This window comes from Catharus ustulatus, chromosome 5 (genome assembly GCF_009819885.2).
Source record: "Catharus ustulatus isolate bCatUst1 chromosome 5, bCatUst1.pri.v2, whole genome shotgun sequence".
Lineage (NCBI taxonomy): Eukaryota > Metazoa > Chordata > Aves > Passeriformes > Turdidae > Catharus > Catharus ustulatus.
The window spans coordinates 58,895,837-58,912,725 of NC_046225.1; the positions used below are offsets into that span (position 1 = coordinate 58,895,837).

General features: G+C 34.5%; 1 protein-coding gene across 10 annotated transcripts in view; it reads right to left on the minus strand.

Annotated features, from left to right (window-relative positions):
* LOC116996308 (slit homolog 2 protein) overlaps positions 1-16,889 on the minus strand; it is a 259,704-nt gene that overhangs the window by 13,180 nt on the left and 229,635 nt on the right. For 5 of the 10 annotated variants that reach the window (XM_033059731.2, XM_033059738.2, XM_033059734.2 and 2 more), the window contains 6 exons: positions 16,336-16,407; positions 13,438-13,601; positions 8,273-8,397; positions 8,045-8,142; positions 6,495-6,634; positions 2,682-2,708 (listed from right to left, as the gene is read on the minus strand). In XM_033059731.2, the coding sequence (XP_032915622.1) occupies positions 2,682-2,708; positions 6,495-6,634; positions 8,045-8,142; positions 8,273-8,397; positions 13,438-13,601; positions 16,336-16,407 (626 nt within the window). The remainder of the gene's footprint in view (positions 1-2,681; positions 2,709-6,494; positions 6,635-8,044; positions 8,143-8,272; positions 8,398-13,437; positions 13,602-16,335; positions 16,408-16,889) is intronic. The other 5 variants (XM_033059740.2, XM_042779249.1, XM_033059739.2 and 2 more) reach the window with 1 other exon arrangement.

The window sequence follows — 16,889 nt, forward strand, 5'->3', positions numbered from 1 at the left end:
TTTCTGAATGAAAAGGACTGCTCTAACAAAAATGGACATGGGCTTCTTAATGTAATAGCACATTGCTAATTACAGGCACATTTATGAAGAAAGAAGTTTAAAATCACCTTTATTAGCAAAGCTGAGTTTGATATCAAAAAATCCTAAAACTAGACAGAGAATCCAAAAGCAACAGTAGTCAGTTTTAATTATCAAAACCCAGGTTCTTCCTAGAAGACTTATTACCTCTTCCAAAGTCAAAATATCAAATACCTACCACAGACTAGAATAGAAGGATTTTATGTGTGTGCTTATATATCCATTTCAGCTTCTGAGTTTAGTTATGATACACTGTGAGTCAACTTCTGCACTGTTTATGTTTTATCAATTATGTATCACTATCTGACTCTGTGACTGGAGATCTCTGTTTAATACTGTGACTCAAAAAGCCAATAGGGTGCAGAAGAGGTTGGAAAATGTCAGTGCCATTTGACAAACTACATACAGAATACTGTGGCATTTTTATTAAGTTTTGAGTTTGATGCACAGTATGCACCATAAATTATTTCAAGTCTTAAGCTCATTATTCAGAAAATGCAAATAAAAATATCTACTATATGAGGCACAGATTTCTTAGAATTACAAAGTTCACAGTGACAGCAGAATGCAGTTTATAATCATAAGTCTGAACATTTTTTTAGAGTCAAATTGCTGGACTGTTCCCATCTTCCACCATTTCTAGCTATCTCCCGTGCTTGTGGATCTCAGCGTAAGATGGGGCTTATTTAGCTTAGTTTACTTTAACATTTCTATTTAGTTTTAGGTACACTGGTAACAGCAAAGAAACAGTAACTTTTAGGCAGGTAAGCTTTAAGACAATTAAGGAAAACAGAAGAGTAGATCATAGATTAATGGCAATGGTTAAACCAGAAGCAGGTAGCTTAGCTTGCCACAAGTATCATGTATATTTTCCCAATATGCAAATGCAGCAAAATTACTTTAATACTTGAGCTTTTAATATAGAATAGCAATTTAAAGTATATTAAGGTAGATGAAATGGAAAATTTTATGAGTGATAAAAGTAAGAGTAACAAATACATCTCTTTATTCTAAGAATCTGTAACACGTGCAATTCTTACAAGGATGAGAATTATGATTTAATGGAATAATTGAAATTTTATCAAGTTTGATAGCACATGATTTGCATTTCATTACTTGCATGCCTAAATTTCAGGAAGATACTTATCTGATTACCAGTGAATTCAAAGCAGCAATGCAACTCCTTTATTGCAGTGGAAGTAACGTCTGAGGCTTGCATAAACTGAGATAATTGCTTGAAATGATCCCTTTTTTCCCTAATACTGTCACAATTCAAAAGATGTCTGGCATGATAAAACTGATCCTCCAAGCACTTCACAGACTATTAATAACTTTCATGTTCAGACGGCAAGCTAATATCAACATGTATCACATACACATCTGCTTAGTTCTAGAGCCAAACTTAATTCTCACCCCTGGATGTTTGTTTGTGAGGAGTTTGTTCTTTCTATAATCAGTAATTTTAATATGTTGCAGTTCACACTTGTGTAATAAACAAGAAAAGCAGCAGTCTATTTTTGTTGTCCAGATGAGTAGCAATAAAATGCAAATACAGCGACATGTCTAAATAGAAGACAGTTTAAGCATGGAGAACCTGTGGCTGGAATAATTTTTTGAAAATATCTTATACTCTGCTTCAGTTACAGAGAAAATTTATGCTATGAGTTTAAGCTGTAGAAATTATTCTTGAGATGTCTAAATTAATCAAATAGATGTTATTAAGCAACATAGATTATATAACTGCAGTCTTACTCAACATGTTAATTCATGGATAATGAACATATTTTTATTACTACATATAATATATTTTATTGCCTCAGAAACTGAAAATATATTTATCAAATTAATGGCAAATACACCAAAAATATTCATTTGCTTTTAAAACTTAATATGCAACTTTATAAATATGCTGTCATTGATTATTCTAGGTCTCAGATTGTATATATGATTGGATTGCAGAGAATATGGTTTATCTCTGTTAGTGTGATAGGTGCTAAGCAGAAACTTAAAAAAAATTAAAAACCCAAATACGCAAAGTTAGTGTCATAAATCTCTTCAATGTTACCTTTCTTCTAGAATAGCCCGAGATTAATACAGTCATTTCAGTTTCTTTAGATATTTACAGCAAATAAGAAGCCACAGAAATGATGAGCAAGAAGATTGCCATTTGATACTCCAGTATATTTTCTAGTAACACAATCTATTGAAAATATTAAAGAAAAACAGTGCTGTAACACAGAGAATGCATTATCACGGGACCAAGGGATGGCTTTAAGGTGAGGAGAATAAGGATTTCAGAACATAACAATGTAAGCTTTTTTTCAGTCCTGTATCAATGTCTGCACAAGCTTTTAGTACATCTGAAAAAAGGACATTGAATGCAGTATTAAAGTACTCCTGCACAGCCATCTGCATCTTTAACAACATTCTTTTGACATGTATTCATAGCAACAGCCAAGTGCCTAATTTGAGGATTTGCAGTGAGCTTTCTAAATATGCCTATACACGACTTGGTCATTTGTAATAACTGAAATCCATGCACCTTTAAGAAAAGGAAAGTGAGAAACCAACGTAAGTGAAAATAGGCTTAAAAGACAACTGACCTTTTTCCACTTCATTCAGATTAGCAGCTTGCAGTGACAAAGACAGAAGAGACAAGAGACTTTTTACATTGTAATACAACAGCATAGCACATTAAGCTAATGCACAACTATAGCAGCAGAGAGGTTGATATAGCAAACGAAGCAAGCTTCAAAGTCTCACCTCCAGCAGAACAAAACAAACAGAAGGGTAAGAAGTACATGCCACCAGTGGTGTAAGAGAGGTTTTACTTCTGGATCAGTTCTGTGATCTAATGACTGACGACAATGAGCAAGAGAAATGATTATCTGTAATCTATAGAATGTACATAAAATGACCTGAAGTATACTAGACTGGGGTTAAAATAAAGGAGATGGCAATGTTAAGAGAATTGCAAGATTAAAGAGTGCAGGACATAGTGAGGTATTTTAAATGTTTTATTTCTCCAGGTTTCATCAGAAACCCTGAATGTCTGTTGATTCCATTTGCTTACTGTTGTGTCGCAGTTGGAGTCTGTGATCTTAAGAAAGCTCATATTATAGTGCAAATACCATTTGTTGTCTTTCCACCTGTGGTGGCTGCTGCAAAACTTAACTGAGGTAGAGCAAAACAGATTCCTGATTCTTATGGCGTAATGCAATAAGCTTTCTAATTGCTTGTTTTTAAATCAACACAATATAGTTGAGAAGCGTTGATCTTCAAGGGATTGTTAGAAAAGTTAGGTTTTACACTGCAACATTCTTTGCAGTTCATTTCTGGTTCTAACAAGCCCTCCACATATAAATAAGACTTTATCGAAGAATGATTTACATTTCATACCAGCATGTTTCATCTGAATTCTTCCTTATACTGTACTACTGAAATGTAAAGCATATTTGCAGAAAACCATTCACCCAGAAAAATATTCTGGGCTAGTGCAAATCCATATTGAGTACATATATGTTGTGACATGTTGAACAAACCCAATTCAGAGTGTAGTCAACCTAATTAAAAGAGGACAGGGCAAGCCTACAGTAGTATTTTCCTAATAAGTTTCACTGTGCCACTTATGGCTCAGGGACTTTCTAAGCTAGAGAATCAATACCTCAGAATTTAAAAATCTTTGTATATACTGAATATGAATATATAGCCTGTTTTCCTGATTGTTAAGCTACTTTTGGCTAGCTAGTACATGAGTTCATTTAGTGAAAAATCCTTTCATAAAAAACAAACATTATGCATATTTGATTTTAACCTGCTAGAACAGATGCCAAAATCCAAATGTTTACGAAGTTCCTCATGAACATCACTCCAAATATATATACTTGACAGGGATTCTGTTATTTATCTTTCAATTCAGGTTATAGGCCAGAGAAAAAGCAAAGTTCTACAAATTATTCGGTACCTCATACACACTTGAGGGAACTGTACAGTTACTTTATATTCTGAACATTACTCTTTTTAGACGCTGATGTGCCCAGACTGCTTTCAGTGTAATTCTTAATACTGAAGTTTATTTATTATGCAAGACTGTGGATGACAGATATGAGGATTCCTTGGCTAGCTCAATGTTTTACATTTTCACCTTATAAGTGAATTCAAAAATCACTTAAGATCTAAAAAATTGTGTCCTATTCTTAGATGCTTTGTATGATAGATAGTATATTGTAGAATTTTATACTTTATTCTGTGTAATGGAAAACCTAAATTTTTTGCAACAAGTACTATAAAATGTGTTGAGGTTCTAGTGATGCATTTTTAAAAAGGGTCTTTTTAAAATAAAAATGTTGAAAAAAGCCTGATGAGCTGGTGTAAATTCTCAAAAGTTTTTAACTGAGAGGTTAAACTTACTGATTAGAAATAGATTATTCTGATTTCTTTTAGAGCTGGTGAGAAGACTCTCACCTACTCACGTCATACTGACTTTAGCAGAGATTTTGAGCATTATGGTAAAATTATGCACAGATATTAAACAAATTTAAAAATTAATTTTCTTGTATTTTGACTAAATAAGCACAACTGTAATACAAATATCAAAAATTTTATCAATGTTTATTCTCTCCTTTTTTCTCTATCCATAGAGATATATAGAGAAGTGCTTCAATTTTTATTTTAAATGTAAATTTAAAATTTGCATTTCATTTACAATACTCCAAAAATGCAACAGGCACACTTGATCAAAGTTTTAGGCTAGCCCATACAGACAACCCTTTGTATCCACTTTGTGGATATTTAATAAAAAGCAATTCTTCCCATGGCATACTGTGGACCCAATAAGCTATTGATTCTGGCAGTCACAGGCACCCAAAGTAAGGATGAAAATGTAGAAATGAGCAACACAGGTAAAAACACCTCCAAAGCTGCAGAGGTAGTTGCATAGCTTCAAGTGAACTACCTTCTATGTAACAGGTGTATGAAACCTCTTAGCATGAAGCCACTGAAGAGCAATACTGGACTGATGTGACTTTGCTTTGCATTCTTCCAGCCTACACAAGAGAATACCTGATCCCAGTTTTACAGGAGACAGCAACTGATCCTGGGGGAGCTGAACTTGACTCACAGATTCCTGAAATATTAATTGTAGAACTGCTGTTTCTGCTTACTCAGGCTGTTACCTATTATTTCTTTCCAAGGCTCAAATTGTCAACTGCAATTAGGTATTAAATAACGGTACCTGTCAAAACAGTATTTTCTCTTATGAGAAGATTATGCCTCTCCTTCTAAAAATTGATCATCCACATATTGTTAAATAGCTTTTTGGCTTTTGTATTGCTTTAGGTATTGTAGATATTTGTCCTGCATTGGGAAATTTCTACCAAACATTTATCCAGAATAATTACTGGAAGGATACCTCTATTAGATTATGAAGTTGTATTCCTCATACTTGTGTTTTAGTATCTTCACACACTGTGCATTCCCAATACTTAAATGTTGACTTTAAATTTGAATACCCTGAAACAGGGGAGCAATCAAACAGTCTGTAGAAATGGTGAAGGAAACTCTTTGGATGAGAAAGGAATTAGGTGGGTTTTCAATAAATGAAATTAATTCATGCATTTACCTCTCCTTACAGTTTCCCAGAGCTCAACTTTAATCAATTAAAGTAAAAATACAGGATGACTGAGTAGAATTAATTCCCAAATTATTGTGGATCTTACATTTCTCTTTTATGCACTTCAAATCATAATGAATTTAAGCTCTATCCTCTTCTAGTAGTCAACTATCTGATAGAAAACAGACCTGTCTGGTTAGAAGAGCTATTAAAAAAAATCACTGTAAGCAATAGATCCTACTTCTTCCATGCTGCTCTTCCAACTATCCTCCATTCCCACAGAGACCATGACAGCAAGCAAGAGATCCTCTGTCACAAAGAGAAGGATATGCTTTGGCTTGGCTGCCAACTGACAGAAAAAAAAGACACTTGTCTTTTTATTCTGTGCGGGAAGCATCACACTCGGTATTGATATTTCTAGCAGAGTACAGGACAGCATCCAGGGGTGCCAAATATAGTTCCCCAATGGCACAGACGAAGTCTTTATAGTAAAATGAGGATTAAGGATAAAAGCAGAACATTTTTCAGATTTCTACAGCTGCAACGGTCCTCCACTGGGGTGTCTAGGCAATCAGTAAGAAGGGGCAGATTTTGAATGACCTTTTAAATATAAAAATGCCATAATTTCAAAACTAAAAAAAATGAATTAATGAGTGGACATTAAATCTAGTTTGGACTACAAACCATACAGGACATCTGGTATTAAGTCTGTTGCAGAGCAACTAATAATACAGCTGCAAAGTGGAAAATATTACTGTTCTGCTAGGAATTCTTGAATTACCTGTGCTTTCTCTTATACTCCTACCTGTATATTCAGGTGGACAAAGGCACGTATAGTTATTAATTCCATCCACACAAGTAGAATTGTTTTCACAGTCATTGTCTTCACAGTCATCAACATTTACTTCACAGTTTTCACCTTCAAATCCGTCTGCACAAGCGCACCTGTAATACAGAAAACCAAATAACCACATGGATATTTTAGGTGGGCAGTCCAGACAAGGAGTTCTGTAATTAATAGAATGACATTAGAATTATAATATTCCACAACAGAACATTGCTGATATAATGTAAAAAAGCCCCCTTATGTTAAACATTCCCAAAGTATGTTTCGCATTTTAAATTACAGAAAAATGTTTCTAAAATTGTATCTTAGTCTTCAGTTTAAGGACCCTGCTAAATTAAATCATGGAATATTGCTTTTAAAAACAGTAAAAGCATTCTTCCATTACATTGTAAGATAATATTTCTTATGGAAAGTGATCCTTTTAGATTTTTAAGGTTAAATACATGGACAACACTGTGGAATCAGGGATTAGTCTGTAATAGTAGTTTTCCACAATCAGTCAGTTAAATGCCCCAATATAAAACTCTCTTTAATGTACGTGTATTCATATTAAAAAAAAAAAGCCCCCATAAATTCTTCAAAGTCATTTATTTTTTGCTTTTAATCACGTTTCTGCAAAACAAATACATCAAAATAGATAGTAAATGTAAAAGTCACTCAAACATGACTACACATACATTTTCATGTAATTTGCACAACCAATAATTTCTGAAGTTTTCACTATGAGATTGCTTTGATTTTCAAAATACGTAGTGTTCAACCAAATAAATGGAAAAGGTCAAATTCTGAGGCACGACTATGTCAATTTTAATTCTTGAGGCATAGTACTAAGATGTATACACTTAATTTTTAATGGAAGAGTATTTAATCCTTGGGCAGAATTTGGATTAAAAGTAAGAATAATGTCATAACGAATTGCAGGATAATGAATTGTATCTTTCTGAAGTGTCATTTCTAGCAAGCTTGAGGTGTAGATTATTAAATGACTAATAATCTCACATAAGAATGCTAAAGAACTTTATTTCATAATTCAAGAAGTACATCTGGAGTAATTGTACTGTGTGATTAAATAACTCAAGATTAAAAATGCTCACAGCATGTTTATCTGCTGGCATAGTGAGTTTCAAATGAATCATTAATTTTCTGTTTCACTGGGATTTACATTTTATCATTTACATGCTGTCTGTTGAAGTAATACACACAACAACAGATGAATTATGAGATTTTTTCAGCAGGGATCTATCTAGCTATTAATTAACATAATGGAGTCAATACTATGCTGCCTTGACCTTATATGCCTCAACTAATCACAGTCATTTGTCATTGTTTTTAACAGATTCAAAGCTCTAGAAGCTTTCCAAGGATGGCAACATGTTCTGAAAATTTCCAAAAATCTGCCTTTGTGGTGCTCTTACCAGCATACAGAGAGATCCTAAAGGTTAACACCAACATTAGTTTACCATAAAGATCTCAGTAGTTTTCCATCCTGTTATTGCAATTAAACCTACCAGAAACCATCTTTTTCTCCTTCTTTCAAATGACAAGTTCCCCCATGGTGGCACGGGTTACTAATGCAAGCATGAATGGGAATATCACAGTCTTGACCCTACACAGGGAACAACAATTGCAATGTAAGAAAAAAATACAGACACTGGAAGGGAGCCAAAGAATAATTCAAGGTATAAGGATAAGCTTACATTTCAGCGACCATTTTTTCCTCTTCATGCAGTACTTACCTTGAAACCATATGGGCATGTACATCTGTAGAAGTCAACTGGATCATTATTGCAGGTTCCATCATTTTTACATGGATTTGATAAACAGGGATTACACTTTGCAAGTATATTAACATCCACAGGCCCTTAAAAATACAAATTGGATAGTCAGAAACAAGAAACTATTAATTTACATTGGACAGGATCTATCTGACATGTTGCTTTAAATTTTAAAATAGACTTTATATTTTAGACTTTATGGTGTTTCTATATCAATGAAATGCTGAGCTGTCCTTCACTCTTTTGATGCAATCCAACAAATATGGGATTGGATTTTTTGTTTAAGCATCACTTTTTAGTTTTTGCTAAGAAGCTGACACCAAAGTGATTCCCATATTCCTATTCTCTGAAAACTATATTCCTGTTCTCTGAAGTACGGTTCTGATCCATGATAATTACCTTTCCTTTATATCAACAAAATGAAGAATACAATTTCAGCTTTTGTTTTGTTATGGAGTAGGAGTTGCCAGTGAGAAAACGGGCTATCACAGTTTTCAACCCTTCCCATGATGGTGTTACTGAGAACACTTCTTTAAATGCATTTTTGCTTTAACGTATTTTTTATCTGGAGGATCACATAGATGGCAAAATGAAATGGTAAAATTACCTGTAAATTTCTTGAACATCTGCAAACTGTAACGTACCTTGCATTGCCCAAGCTGTCTCATAATAAATAGATCTATACTGTGTCTTTCTTCCTTATGGATTAGCCACAGTTCTGTGCATTACTGTGTTAGCTGAGCCCACAAATCATGTAAACTGTACATTGAACCTATGTGCAAATGAAGACTGCAATACATGCTGGCAGTGACAGACAGAAGTTTCAGAACCCAGACTCGCCAGACGTGAGCTTTGACTTTTACAAATCTTATACCTGTTATATAGATATTTTTTAGGGTTTTTTTCCGCTGTAGTTTCCCAGTTTTACAGCCCTTCTATAGTGAATTTTCAACTTAGGAACTTTTTTTTTTTTTTGGCAAACAACTGAAGAAATAACTGGTTACTTCTTAAAAATTAGAAAGACCTGTGTAGGAATAATGATTAATTTTCATAATATTTGTGAAGTTTGATTACTGTAGGAGAAAACGGATGACTTTGTCAAATGCCTATTAAGAGAATGAAGATACATTCCCTATCACTGGCTCTATGGCCTGATAACAATACTGCCTTCAGTTTGATTTCAGATTTCCCCTATTAAAAAAACCGTTCAGTTATCCAGAGATGAACTGTACCTTTGAAGGAATAAACAGTGATTTCTTCAAAACGAAAAAAATCCCAAACTCCTGGGGCCTACTAGAGCAAATATCTGATTGCTCTTTAACAGATTTTACACAAAATGAGCCAAACTGCAGAGTTTTCAAAGCTAGAAGGGCTTTGCTTAGATACAGGGCCTTATTCTACTTTTAAACTTAGATTGATTAACATTTTTATTTTTCTTTGCAAAATAATCCCACATTAATTGTAAAGAAGCTGGCCTGGAAGGAAGCCATATGATTGTAAGGGTACAGTAGGGAGTGTTAGACAAAGAAGGGGGTGACCTTTTAATTTCATTTTTTTTTAAATCTGCAGTTGCTGGTATCCTTCTGTGTCACAGCTTGCAAGCAGAACACAGTAATATGTGATAAGGTGCTTATTGCCGAAGCTATAATCTGGATGGACCATTATTTTTTTTTTCTCTTTATTACATTATTTTGAAAGAGATATTTATACCCGGTCAGAGTACCTGTTAGACCAGCACACAGGAGAGGTAGAAAAGTTGAAACAAATACCATAGAATCAACATCTAGAAAGTCCTGACTCTACTCTAGGCTATTGCTGTTTATGGAGTACATAAAGAGGTTCTGTGAAAAAAAATTAAGTGAAAGAGGCACATACATAAAAATTTGCAATACTGTGCTGTAGACTGGGAGTCAGTCCTTCCTACCATTTATTCTGAATATTACATCTTCTTTTCAATTTTCCATGCAATGAAATGCTAATTATTTGGCAGTAATTAAAAAACATTCAGTAACTAAGGTTTTGTTCCCAAATGGATTAGCACTCTAAATTTCACTTCCAAAACAGAGACAGAAAATGGGAACCTAAGTCTAAACGAGAGAGAGATAAGCCAATATTATCGGATTTTGTACTTTATTTATTTCAAACTAATATACATGCAGTATCCAATATAAATGATTTTTTTGATTTATCATTCTTCAGTTGTAAGACCAAAAAAAAAAAGCAAAGGTAGTTTTGGAACCTATTTCCATTTCCCTATACTGTTCCTTTATTCTTTCTGCTTGCATGTGTTAAAAGACTTGTATATGAAAAAGAATATTTGGTTTATAACCTATTGGTTAGTTTAGTTTTTCAAATTGTAGACATCTGTGTTCTTAAATAAGCCCTGAGCAAAAAAAAAAATTCTTTTGTAAACTGAGAAAAACCTAACAGTATCTTATTGACATAGATAAATACACGTAACTAAGATGTTTTAAGAAAAACCATGACACAAACCATCTCAAACCAGCCTCTAAAGAAACCTGTTGCAAGAAAAACTTGGACATTTTATAACTCCTCTCTTGTACGTGGCCTCTAAAGCAGTATTTACACTGCTAATGAAATCACCAACTTTTAGTACAATGCAATGGCAGCAATAATTTCAGTTAGATAACTCAGATTTTAAAACCAGACTTTTGAAATAAAAAAACTTTTCATACAATATACAAAATGATCTATCACAAATAATCATCTGTAAATGCATCACAGGGGAAAACGAACAGTACACATGCGTGTCTTAGGAAAGAAGTCTGCTTGAGGTACACAAAAGGAAGGTCAGAAGGTCTGTTCTTAAGCAGATCACCCATTCCAGATCTACTTATAACCTTACCTGGTATCAGAAAACCACAAGGCCCTGGAATCTCTAGAAGCAGGGCATGGATGATAAAGAGGTAAAAGATTGAGAAGCTGTTAGAGGCCCATTAAAAAAATTAAAGAAAAAACCCACCCACAGATGTAGAAAAATAACCGGAGGAAGAAAATGTTAATGGATGATTTCTGCAGCAAAAGATTCCATAAAATTAGAGTAAGGTAAAGTGATTTTGTCGAGCTTTACAACTGAGATGAGACTTCATTGTAAAATGCCACTTTCTTGGGGAACTATTCATTATGTTGGTAAAATTCAAACACCCAATTCACTACCAATTGAATCCATGGGTAGTGATAAGAGGGAATTACTCGTTTCCTGTAAATACATATACAGTAGCAGACCATCAACAGATATTCTGAAAACAGCCTTTTTATTTGTAGGTAAAAACTTTGGTTCTAATAAGAATATAACATCTTCCTAATTTATATAATTCAGCAGTTCAGTTTTTTAAGCAAAAGATAAAATCACTTATCTTTGAGCAACAGACTCAAAATGTCTTACAGGGCCATCATGTCATTGAAAAGCTGCTGATTTGCAATCTGTAATTAAAAGCATCTTCATAGGACAGTGGCAGGAAAATTATTTTCTTTCAAAGGTGTCCATAATACCAGATCTCCACGCTTGGAATTGAAACAAATACACAGCTCTTACCCAGCATAATACTATAAAGGATCTTTTCTGATGGGCAAGAGGGAGTAAGATGTAATTTCTGGATTGTCTGACAGAAACATAACAATGATTGTAGGCAGAAGTGATACAGTTTGTAAAACTGACAAAGCTGAAAAATAACTAAACAGGTTCCTCATGTTCGTGAAAATATTCTTTCACTTGTATCCCTACAAAAGCAATAAAAGCATATCTGCAATACTGATCCATGGATGCTGGTAAAGAAAACTACCAGATTGGCCAGCAAATGTCCTCTCTAAAATGAGGCTGAGACTTTGCAACAGATGAGTGTCATATGCAGTGAACACTGGCATGACCTCAGAGATGGACTGCTGAAAAATTTCAAGAAGGATTCAGAGGGAAAAAAAATCACTGACATCACAAGTAACAAGATGGCTTCCAGTGGTATTTATATACAAATAAAAAAACATTTTTGACAGAAAGTCTAAAGAGAAAAAAGACTGAACAGATTAAATATACAGTAAAGAACAACTTTGGATAAAACAAACTCCGACACAGTCCCACTGCTTTGTTTTTTAAGAACAAAATGACAAAGGGAAAAAGCTCACCTTTGACGATACATTAAAAAAAAAAACTAAGTCAAAATAGCTTGAAGATTACCTAGATACTGAGAATAAGTTACTTCTACAAGACTAAAGATCATATTCATCTGATGCCTCAGAAATCTCAATGAACATAGTAATGACTTACAAATATAAGAACACATAATTTTTTTAAAAGAAATTAAGTTTCAATGTTTTTAAATCAGGACCACGAGAAACGAAGCTACAGTAGAAGTTTCTGTGTTTGCAAAATATCTAAGAAGGGATAAATCAGTGGAGTAGAGAAAGATTAAACATTAAACAAAGCTCTCACTTGATGTAAGTAAAAGAGTACTTTTCTAAGAAGTAACAGTACAGTTCAGAAAAAGAACCTAGGAATTAACAGACAATAATGTAAGTTGTGATATAAATGCCAGCAACACTGGTGCCAACATGGAGTCAAATACCCTGAGACACCTGCCCATTTAACAACATTTTAGACTGAGACCTCTATACTGGCTATCTATCTTTTTCTTGGTTTGTTTTTGGTTCGGTTTGTGCTTACTTCTGAAATATCAGAGACATATTATACATTTAATTGCAGACTGCAAGGATTACAGATGTATTTACAGTTTTTATGGTGAACAGCTTGAAGGAAAAATCCTGAAGGAAGTGTAGATGTTTAAACTCTATTCATGACTGAGGCATCAAAAAGTACCTGTGTACATCCTGTACTTTGAGGTACCATGTACATTATGAGGAATACTTTACTCCAAATCCAGACTTATTTCTCTATTTATTTTAAATTAGATAGGAATTAAAATCTTTAGAATAAATACATTTCCTGAATGGAACCAATAGCTATATCCTTAAGTATGAGTAATAATGACAAGGCTGTGTTAAGATGCTATAATAAATGTATTTTCAGTACAAAAGACTCTTAATTCACAGCTCAACCATTTGTAAAAATTAAATATTGACACTTCAAAGAGAAAAAAATACAACAACAGTACCTTGGCAAGTAAATTTCTTGGAAGGAGTTGTGAGAAGCAGTTTATCTGCCATTTCTCCAGGACCAGCACAACGTGCAATACCGGGTTCTTTGTATTCTGATTTTACCCAATCAGATAGCCACTGCATATTGCAATCACAATAAAGAGGATTTGCTCCAATAGCCCTGTTGAAAAAAAGACAAATAAAAGAATGTCTGCTATCTAAAAAGGAAGCCAGAAAACGGGACGGCAAAAACCATTCAAAATGCAAACCTGCTCTCCCACCACCAAAACGCCTGTTATAGCACTAATCTGGATTTGAGTTCTAGATCAAGAAGTGATAGTTTTAGTAGAAACATAGTCCAGAAATCTAGATATTGTTAACAGCACTATGTGTGAACTTTAGTGAGTTAATACCAATTAGCTCTGTTTCACTGATGCTTTGTAATGGGGATGATCAGCTGCATCAGCAGAGTGAAACTGATACTGGGCAATTTAACAAGATAACAAGAATAAAGTATTTCTTCCGAAGCAGTCAAGACAATTCCACAGAGTTCTGCCCTGATATTTCTCCTTTTCAGTTTATGGCTCCCAGGCTGGTAAACCATCTGTTTCTAAGCTCCCAAATTGGATTTAATTATTTCCTCTTTGGAGCTGTCTCACTGAACTCACAACTACGTGCAGAATTCCGTAAGAGTTCTCTGCTGCGTAAGTAAATAGAACTACATTATCCTAGCTTTGCGGTAGTTACATAAGAATTGCTTCATTATGAAAGCAAATCCATTTCTTGAAATTATGATCCTTGTGAATTTTTTTAATTAAAAAATAATTTTGCTAGAGATTTTCAGGATTAATTTCTGTAACAGCTTTTTAAGTGTTTATTTTCTCTGCTAGAAACTATAAATACTCTTAAAACTCTGAAAACAATGAGACATTGTGTAGTTAATTTGGAGGATTGAAGCCTTGTGCTATTTTGTAAAGATGTACTCATGTTCCTTTTAAGAAATAGAATAATCATGGAACTTCTAACAGATAATCCCAACATGTGCAAACACTATCAAATGGCTGTATAAGAACATCCTCCTTCTCCAGATGTTTCAATACTTTCCACAGCTTTGAACCAGTGGCTCTTCCAAAGATACAAAAAAGTCTTTGGCAAGCAAAGGCAATAGGAACTACCAGAGCTGAAACACTCTTTTCTGCCCCACTGAGCAGAAAGTCCTCTCATATTAACTTTTTAATACATTCAAGCTGTACTCAAGAAAATATACATATTTTTTCAGTCAGGCTTGAGTCAGAGTGATACAACACCCTGGCCTTGCTCTGCTTCCCAAATACTCTGCAGAGCTGGCCTGGGGTGCATATCATGTAGAACAGATGAGAGATTAGAGGTTCTTTATCTCAGGGATGGTTTAATTCTTAGGCTTCCATGAGGGCAGAGCGGGAGAGAAGGAGAGAAAGAGGAAAGAGCAAAGAAGTTCAGGGGGTTTTCAAGGGTCAGGAAAGGGGGAGGGGATATTGGCTTCTTGCCAATCCCATCACAGGGGTCAGTCCATTGGTCTTGCAGGGGTTACAGGGTTAAAGGGACCATACCATTCTTAAAGCATCAGGGTATAGACTTAGTGACAAGGGAACTTCCCATGCAAGAAGAAATACCTAGAATTTGTCCATTCTGTATTTGCAAAAGTGGATGTCAGCCTGAACTAACACAATTGTTCTGCTAAAATCAGAATATTAACAAGGTTAACTGGTATCCATTATGAAAAAAGTGCCAGCAACAATCAAATCTATCCAAGTTTTACTGATTTTTCATGCAGATAAATTAGTTTTATTAGTAGAATTTGAATGAATTATCACTAACTGAAAGCTTAATCAGTATGGAATTTCTGAGAGCTAAATGTAAATGTCCAGTACTGAATGAGAAACAGATAATTAAGATTTTAACAGCTGCTGCTGTTAAGAAACTCAAACCCCCAGATATATCTAAAGGCACTAGTCAACATAAGCCTCAAAATCTTAACTATCCATAAACACCATGAGGTTTGCAGAAGGTAGCTTGTTCTAACTTAGGCTCTCAATGAAAAATTAAAAACCAGAAAACTACTACCTCAAATTATGTTCTGAAATCAGATGTGATGTGTTTAGTGTCAACAAGACAATGACACAACAATCATAAATTAATTTTCACTTATTCTCACCTTCCTGCACAAAATAGGGCTACCTTGGCAGGTCAGAGCTGCTCAGGGCTGAAAATCTCCAGGGACAGAGATTCTCCTGCTTCTTTGGGCAACCTGGCTGAATCATCCTCACAGTGAAGAATTGTTCATTATGTTCAAATTTCCCTACTTGCAGGTTTTGATGCTTTACCTCTGAATCTTCACTGTGTACCTCTGAGTCTCCATCATTGCTATAACCCTTAGAGGCTTGAAGAGTTTTAGGTCTCTCCTTGGATTCCCTTTTTTCAGGCTGAATAAGCCCAGTTCCTGTAGCTTCTCCTTACAGCTCCTACAGGCTCACCACCTCCAAACCCTGCCTTGCCCCTATGTTGGATTTGTAGAAACATCTGCTTTGTACTGGAGAAACTGGACACATATTCCAGATGTAGCCCTAGGAAGGCCATGCAGAAAAGGAGTGATCAGTATCCTCAGTCCCCTGGCTGCTCACTTTCAAATTTAGCCCAGAGCGTTCTTTAGCCTTCATTGCCATAAGGACACAGGGCAAACAAGTTCAACTTGTGGCCCAAGCAGAAAGCCCATGATTTTTTTGCTGAGCTGCTGCCAGCTCTCTGGCCAGTCCCCAGCCTCTACACTAGCACAAGCTTCTTCCAGAGAACTTCTTTGCATTATGTCTTTGGCTATATAATATTGGCTAAGAGTAACAAAAAAAATAAAAAATACACTATACCAGATGAATACTCACAGGTGTGATAATGCTGAAAGATCATTAAAGGCTCCTTCAGGAACAACAGAAATATCATTGCCATGTAAAGACCTTAAAGAGAAAAGAAACACAATAATATCAATGCATAAAAAAAAATCAGGTTAACTTGGCAAAATTCTTCTTCTTTCAACAGTTTTCAGCTTTTCCCATGTTTTTCTTCCATTTTCTCAGTGTTTCCACCTGTTGGTGATTTCATTTTTTTTAAGCTCTAACTGGCAGCCTACTAGTAATTTGATTTTTTGCATCCTGGGTTTTCGTAAGAAATATAAATACTGTGATTATTTTAAAATACAAAAATAAAAGTTGATAAAAGTAGGCAGAGTCATGGCAAGTAACAATTGGATTTAGAGATAGCAGATAGCAAATAGTTTCTGATTTTTTCAGTAGCTCCCTGAAATTTGCATTAATTATGTTCATATGCTCATTTTAATCTTTCATGGATTCATAGAACATGAAGACATTGACTATTAATATAAGAATTAACATTTTTGTCCAAATTTGATAGTAGAGGTAGAAAATTAAAGACTTCATTA